This window comes from Lathyrus oleraceus, chromosome 3 (genome assembly GCF_024323335.1).
Source record: "Lathyrus oleraceus cultivar Zhongwan6 chromosome 3, CAAS_Psat_ZW6_1.0, whole genome shotgun sequence".
NCBI lineage: Eukaryota > Viridiplantae > Streptophyta > Magnoliopsida > Fabales > Fabaceae > Lathyrus > Lathyrus oleraceus.
In genome coordinates this window covers 387,001,129-387,009,239 of record NC_066581.1, presented here as the reverse complement: position 1 = coordinate 387,009,239, position 8,111 = coordinate 387,001,129, and the positions used below count along the sequence as shown (strand labels likewise).

The following is an 8,111-nucleotide window of genomic DNA, read 5'->3' as shown; positions in this document are numbered from 1 at the left end:
TGGGGAGAAATAGTGTCGATAACTACATATATTTTGAATAGATGTCCGACGAAGAAGCTAGAAGGAATTACGCCAAAAGAATATTGATCTAATGTCAAGCCTAACTTGAGTCTTTTGAAAGTATTTGGATCTATAGCACATAGACATGTGTCAGATCAGTTGAGAAGAAAACTTGATGACAAGTCGAGTCAGATGATCCTAATAGGATATCACTCGACTGGAGGTTACAAGTTGTTAAACCCAGTGAACAAGCAAGTAGTGATCAACAGGGACGCGATCATAAATGAGCTTAAGGAATAGGATTGGACTGAAAATGTCAAGAAGGATTCAATGAAATTCTTATGTGAAGAACCAACAATTGAATTCGAAAGAGAAGTTCGACACGAATAAGTCAGAGGTTAAGCAAGCACAAGCATACCTCAAAGAACAAGACGCATGCCTACAAGGTTGCAAGAATGTGTGATTACATCAGATGATATGGTCGATGATGAAGGTGACCCGGTACACTATGCTTTCTATGCAAATGTTGAACTAGTCAATGCAGTTGAGGCATTGAAGGATTTGAAGTGGGTGAAAGCAATGAATGAGAAACTTAAGTCCATCAAAGTCAACAACACTTGGTCACTTGTCGAATTGCCTTAATACAAAAAGGCAATCGATATGAATTGGTAATAAAAGGTGAAGTTGAATCCCAAAGGAGAAGTAACTCGACACAAGGAAGACTTGTGGCGAAAGGATTTCTTCAGAAAGAAGGAATCGACTTCGACAAAGTTTTTGCACTTGTTGCTAGGATCGAAACAATCGGGTTGGTTATTAGTCTAGCAAGCATGAACAATTGGCACATATGTCAGATGGATGTGAAATGGTCATTCCTGAATGCCCCCTTAGATGAAGAATTTTATGTTGCACAACCAGTTGGGTTTGCGAAACAAGGCGAAGAAAGCAAGGTATACAGGTTGCATAAAGCCCTGTATGGACTTAAGCAAGCTCCAAGAGCTTGGAATAAGAAGATAGGTAGCTTCCTAAGAGATAAGGAATTTGTGAAATGCGCAACTAAGCATAGAGTATATGTAAGAAGAAGCAATAGTGAATTGCTTATACTATGTCTCTATGTTGATGACTTGTTGATAACAGAAAGTTGCAAGGAGATCGAAGATTTCAAACATGATCTAAGTGGGGAGTTTGAAACGTCAGACTTAGGAAATCTCTCATATTTCCTTGGCATTGAATTCTACAAGAGTGGTAGAGGTTCGATGATGCACCAAAGAAGATATGCAGGTGAAATACTCAAGAGATTTAAGATGTAAGATTGCAACCCATTCGACTCCAACTGAGCCCGGAATACAACTGTCGAAAGACATAGATAAAGATGATGTCGATCTAACACAATACAGAAGACTCATTGAATCATTTCGATACCTTTGTCACACAAGGCCTGATCTAGCATACAGTATAAGTATGATGAGTAGATTCATGCAAAAACCAAAGGTATCACACCTAACAGCGGCGAAAAGAAGGTATCTGAAAGGAACTCTCGACTATGGCATTTTATTTCTTGCAGCTGATGAAGGAAAAAAATGCAAGCTAGTGGGTAACATCGATTCAAGTTGGTGTAGCGATGTTAAGGATAAAATTTTCACAACTGGCTACGTGTTTATGCTAAGTGGTGCACCAGTTGCTTGGAGTTCAAGAAAGAAATTAGTAGTTGTACTATTATCATGTGAATCAGAATACATAGTTGCTTCTCTTTGTGCATGTCAAGCAACATGGATGGTGAATTTGGTCGAAGAGATTACAGGAATGAATCATGGAGTGATTACCATGACGATCGACAACATGTCTGCTATCAATTTGGCGAAGAATCTGATAACGCATGGACGAAGTAAGCACATCGAAATGAGGTTCCATTATCTTCGAGAGCAAATGGCAGAAGCGAAGCTGAACTTGAAACACTACAGAACTGAGAATCAAATTGTAGATATCATGATGAAAGAAGTGCAGGTCAAAGTGTTCAAGAAGTTAATGTTTATGATGAATATAGATAGCTTAGACACAACAAGTTAGGTGGTATGTTGAATTGTAATTCTTTATGTCAAAGGTGTATTTTTTAATAGAGTCTATTATCGTCGAAATACTGTGTCGAAATTATGTGAGTGTCGAAGTGTTAAGGAGTTAACATCAACATGGATTTGATTTTAAACTTAATTTTGTAGTGTTCGCAGAATTAGGTATTTTAGGTTTTTATTTTTGTGTTTTGCTTAGGGAGCAAGCAAGTAAGCAAGATCTATAAATAGGGAGTAACCCTATTATTGTAAACACTTGAATTTTGCACTTAAAAAACAATAAAGATTCATAGTTTGTGAGTAAAGAGGAACTCTATAGAAATTTCATCTTCTTTCTTCTCTCGATAAACCCTAACTATTTTCTTCTCTATTCAATCTTCTTTTCTTGTTTTCATCATCATTGTGCAACAATACAATCTTGCAACCAAAATTGGTTGATTCACTCGAGTAAAGAATAAAGAACGAGAAAGAATTCAATCGATGCGATTGAATCTTGTTCATAAAAATTGATTCAAAACTACTCAAAATCTTAGATTTAATTCCAACAAAGATAATTAACATTTTAGAAAATGTTGCACGTGTTTTTACCCTAGACTTTACCGTTATAACAAAAATTTCAATATCAATAAAGAGTTTAAATTATAAATCTTACCATTGTGAGTTGTGTGCTAAGTTACTAACAGTTATTATAATTAAATTAATTTATAAATTATATAAATAAATGAATAAATAAGAATAAATGTATGCACAGGAATGTGCAATAATGTCACCCCACTTTCACTTAACATAAAAACACTTATTTTGTCCTGTAATGATTCTCATTCATTCGTATATCCACTCACTCATACAATAGAAAACAAAAAGCATGAACGTGACACCGCAAGCCACTTGGCATACTTTTTCTTAAAAATTCAAACATATGACGATTAGTCAAATTCCATCGGCAGCAGCCATATTTTAAGGATTATATTTTCGGCTGTAATTATACTTTGGATTTGTTCCTTCAGATTGATCATTTAAATCTTAAAATGTATTCTATTAGTCTTTTTTTTATCTAATTAACAATAAAAAAAATTCAAAAATTAATCATTAAATTAGTTATTAATCCGACAAAAGTGACCAACATAACATATTTTAAAAGTTAAAGGATCAATATATTAAAAAAAAAATTAAAAAATCAATCTAAAGGAACAAATCAATCAAATTTTATATCTACACCTTTAAATTAATCAATTTTAAAATACTCCTCTGCTTTCCATAATATGTCACTTTCATACATATTAAAAAATTATTTATTAACATGAAAAGGAAAAATGATGCATTATTTTATTAAATAATTGTATTAATAGTATAGGGAAAATAAAGTAATGAGCCGAAAGAAAAGATAGTAACTAATATTTAATAAAAGAGGTTCTAGTAGTACATAACTTAAGAATTGTATTAAAAAATGAAAACCACATGCTCTTATTCTTTGGATTTGTAATCCTTATCTTCAAAATGGAATATTATTTTGTCTATATATTCAGTTTGATCAAGTATACAAAGATCATATAGTGAGCAAACCAGTGCTAGCTAACTTATCAGTATGGCTATCCAAGAAACTTTGATAGACAAGCCTAGAAAATCCATTCCCAAAACTTTCTGGTTAATCCTCTCTTTAGCTGCTATCATAGGCTCATCAGCCCTTATTGTTTCTCATCTCAACAAACCTATCTCCTTCTTCCCACTCTCTTCAGCTCCCAATCTGTGTGAGCATGCTGTTGATACAAAATCATGCTTAACTCATGTATCAGAAGTGGTTCAAGGCCAAGCCTTAGCTAACACAAAAGACCACAAATTGAGTACACTCATATCCTTATTAACCAAGTCCACCTCACACATTCAGAAAGCCATGGAAACAGCCAATGTTATCAAACGCCGGGTTAACAGCCCTAGAGAGGAGACGGCTTTGAATGACTGTGAGCAACTAATGGACTTGTCCATGGATAGAGTTTGGGACTCAGTGTTGACTTTAACAAAAAATAACATTGACTCACAACAAGATGCACACACATGGCTAAGTAGTGTGCTCACTAACCATGCAACTTGTTTGAATGGTTTAGAAGGTACATCTCGGGTCGTCATGGAAAGTGACCTTCAGGACTTGATATCAAGAGCTAGATCTTCTCTCGCCGTGCTTGTTTCCGTTTTACCTGCAAAGAGTAACGACGGATTCATTGATGAATCATTGAACGGTGAATTTCCCTCATGGGTAACGAGTAAGGATCGAAGGCTTTTGGAGTCTACAGTTGGGGACATAAAGGCCAATGTTGTGGTGGCTAAAGATGGGAGTGGTAAGTTCAAAACTGTGGCTGAGGCTGTGGCATCTGCACCAGACAACGGTAAGGCAAGGTATGTTATCTATGTGAAAAGAGGAACCTACAAAGAGAAGGTAGAAATTGGTAAGAAAAAGACAAATGTGATGCTCGTTGGTGATGGTATGGATGCAACAATAATCACAGGCAACTTGAATTTTATCGATGGAACAACCACTTTCAATAGTGCAACTGTTGGTATAGATTCTCCCCCTTGTCTGTATTTACCATTTCAATATTTTTGTGACAACTAATTTGTGAATGTTTAATTTGGTTTTGCAGCTGCTGTTGGAGATGGGTTTATAGCTCAGGACATAGGGTTCCAAAACACGGCAGGCCCAGAAAAGCACCAGGCAGTTGCTCTCCGCGTAGGTGCTGATCAATCTGTCATCAACCGTTGTAAAATTGACGCATTTCAAGACACCCTCTACGCACACTCCAACCGACAATTTTACCGTGACTCCTTCATTACCGGTACTGTTGACTTTATCTTTGGAAACGCAGGTGTTGTGTTCCAGAAGAGCAAACTTGTGGCCCGAAAGCCCATGAGCAACCAAAAGAACATGGTCACGGCCCAAGGTCGAGAAGACCCAAACCAGAACACTGCAACTTCAATTCAGCAATGTAATGTCATACCAAGCTCGGACCTCAAGCCTGTGCAAGGCTCCATCAAAACATACCTAGGCCGCCCATGGAAGAAATACTCCAGGACTGTTGTGTTGCAGTCCGTCGTAGACAGCCATATTGACCCAGCAGGATGGGCTGAATGGGATGCCGCGAGTAAGGATTTTCTGCAAACATTGTATTACGGAGAGTACTTGAACAGTGGAGCAGGTGCTGGTACCAGCAAGAGAGTGACTTGGCCTGGTTATCATATCATCAAAACTGCTGCAGAGGCTAGCAAGTTTACAGTGACACAGCTCATCCAGGGTAATGTTTGGTTGAAGAACACAGGGGTAGCCTTCATTGAAGGCCTGTAGAAATTGGCTTCGGCAGGCGTGTACTATTATGTTTTTGATATGAGTGAAATTTGCAGGAAATAAAACAGAAACATTATCCTTTATGGAAGAATGAGGTTTAATTAAAAAAATTTCCTACATACGATGTAACAACTGTCTTCTACCAATGTTAAAATGAATGCCACATGTCTGGAAAATAAACTTTGTAGTTACAACAAAAATCTTTGACAATCTATCTTACACTTAAGGAAAAAATTCTTATAAATACATTATTATCTAGATTCGAATATCCTAATCGACTTTAACTTTCATTCATGAATGAAATATCCCAAAACACCGAAGTATTTGATAAATATTTGGAAGACCAAAATGTGCAACTAGAAAGGATGAGAGGAGCCATGTTAACATTGCTACATACTACGTACCCAGTAAATTTGAGTAATAAAATGCAAACCTGTAAAAAAGGCATCATTTGAAACTGCAGCTAAGTGTGATTGCATTCTTTCCAAAGCATCCAGCAAAATGATAATTGACTGCACTGTCCTTCTTTCACTTTGTGACGGACACTTTAAATTGTCGTTGATTATAGGGATTTTGATCTCTGATGTTTCATTCAAGCAAGCTTCCATTTGTCGTGAGACTAAACACAGTTCATTTGTGTCTTCCCTATGGTATTCTGCGTCACCTGTTGCGTCACATAAGAGCATCCACGTCCATGCCAATCAAAATGGTATAAGTTGACCCCACTTAATATACTTCACACTTTTCAATTATTTAAGCAACTAAACTACATTTTTCAAATATCAATACTACGTGGCTGCAGAAAACAACGGCGGCTTATAAATACTAGTAATTGTATTTAAATCTGACATAGGTTGCTTTGCCCAGTTAAGACATTGCCGATAATTATGCTCTAAGTGAACTGATTTTATTTTCCAATTAAGCACGTTAATGTTAACAAACCATTGCCTTTCAGAATTAAAGATAAGTGCTGTGAGTAATGGGACCCTAAACAATGGAGGAAAATATTTTTATTTAGTCCTCTAACCTACCCGAGCAGCAGTGTTGTTGTCGCGGAGAGCCAAAATCCCGCAATACCGGCCACTTTACCACACCATTATAGCGGATTATGACGGAAAAACCCACAATATCAGCCAACATTTACCATTGCGACGAGCCCAAAAACCGCCATGTATATCCACCATGGCGGATATTAGATAACACTGCTGTGCAGTACCTGAATACAATAAATGCCAAAAGATGAAACCAGAAACTCAATACACAAAATTAAACACTTGGTACAAAAAATTTTAAACACTTGGCATTTACATTTTTGTACATAAATGTAGAAAGCTAATCCAAAGAGGGTTAAGTCCAGGTGTGATGTTTCCAAGTCGACGGTGAATTTTGGCAGCGGTGGTAGTCACTGGGTTTTACGATTGTCGGAATCAGTTGTGTTTGGATGTGGCATGTTTGAATATGAGTAACAACTCAGATTCATTACCAAAGAAATTGCATGCCTCTATACCTAAGTGTTTTAATTTGTAGGATAACTTACCCCAGGTGTTGTTAACCGATCCTGTTATCAATCCCGGATAGCAGCTGACCCCAAAATTGCTACAATGAGATAGCAGATAGCGGGAGACTACTATCTTGAAATTTTTTATACAGTCTATATAGTTTCACTACATTCTTAAAAACACAATAATTGGCAATGACTAACCAGTGAGAAGGTGAGACATGATGGGAGAGGAGAAGCCCAAATGCTGTTACAGTGTTTTTTAACTGTGAAATTCCTAAAATACCTGAATCTAAAAGCTCTAATGTTTAGTCTTTTAAGGGATTTGCTGTAACTTTCAATCTCATTATGATGCGTAGCGCTATTGAGGCCGCAACAAGCCATTGATTTGACCGCTAAAGAAGCTGCCGGGGCTACTACACCAAGTGCTCCCCTTCTGAAAGGGGCCAGGGGCTGCGGCTACACTGCTGTAGCACCCATGTAACATTGACAACACTGCTTATCCTATTGTGCCATAGAAGAGAAGACCATTTAAACTACTTCATCTGAGTTATCACAGCTACATTATACTATAATTTATTCATTCATATAACATTGATTTTCAAAGCACGGACACTCCAAAAACGATCCTGACAAGTGGTCGACACCAACACCAACACGAACATGGACACCCTTTTTCACAGAGGTGCCGGTATTATATAGATTTTTACTGCCTTAAAAGAGAAGAATTATGAAATTCACGAGGACCACCATAACAATTTTAAATGTTAAATCCTATATCAATATGCATTCCAAGGTTTAGCAAAATCAAAGGTTTCGAATCCATGGTAAGAGACTTTTTTTTTCACCTTGGGAACAAGATATAGCAATTTTAGAATAAAACTATAAATCTTACCGGAGCACAAGCGGAGCAAGACGTTGCAAGTGGTGATTTATTCCTGGCTTTCATATCTAGGGTTTATGATTCATTCGTCATTTTTTTTTTTTTTGGATAAGTGGCAAAGTCCAGGGGGAATTGTTAATTTTGGTGGAATGAAAATTCAAAAATACCCTTTTAATTTCGAAAATCTATCATAAGAGAGACGCATCATGTTTCTCATTGAAAGATGTCTTAACCGAGTCTCATCCATATTTTTTTCAAAATTTATTCGGAGATGTTTCTCGGAAACAACTTTACGTACATATCATGCATTCCTCAAAGAAACGTCATTTTTTT

The 8,111-nt window shown here is 36.8% G+C and overlaps 1 protein-coding gene and 1 long non-coding RNA gene across 2 annotated transcripts; one reads left to right on the top strand and one right to left on the bottom strand.

The window, feature by feature from the left end:
* The first annotated feature begins 3,454 nt into the window (after nt 1-3,454).
* On the top strand, nt 3,455-5,577 carry LOC127127864 (pectinesterase). The gene is made up of 2 exons (XM_051057138.1): nt 3,455-4,615; nt 4,700-5,577. The coding sequence occupies exons 1-2, from the start codon at nt 3,649-3,651 to the stop codon at nt 5,395-5,397; spliced, it is 1,665 nt and encodes a 554-aa protein (XP_050913095.1). The 5' UTR covers nt 3,455-3,648; the 3' UTR covers nt 5,398-5,577.
* LOC127127865 (uncharacterized) lies at nt 5,477-7,964 on the bottom strand. Its single transcript, XR_007805492.1, has 3 exons — nt 7,791-7,964; nt 6,429-6,613; nt 5,477-6,061 (listed from the first exon to the last, which is right to left on the bottom strand). It is a non-coding gene; the product is annotated as an uncharacterized LOC127127865 (long non-coding RNA).
* Between the last annotated feature and the right edge of the window lie 147 nt (nt 7,965-8,111).

Bases quoted from the DNA above. Each gene is read 5' to 3' on its own strand.
- LOC127127864 (XM_051057138.1), top strand. From the start codon at position 3,649: ATGGCTATCCAAGAAACTTTGATAGACAAGCCTAGAAAATCCATTCCC. The intron at 4,616-4,699 runs GTATAGATTCTC...TTGGTTTTGCAG, and splicing joins TTTCAATAGTGCAACTGTTG to CTGCTGTTGGAGATGGGTTT.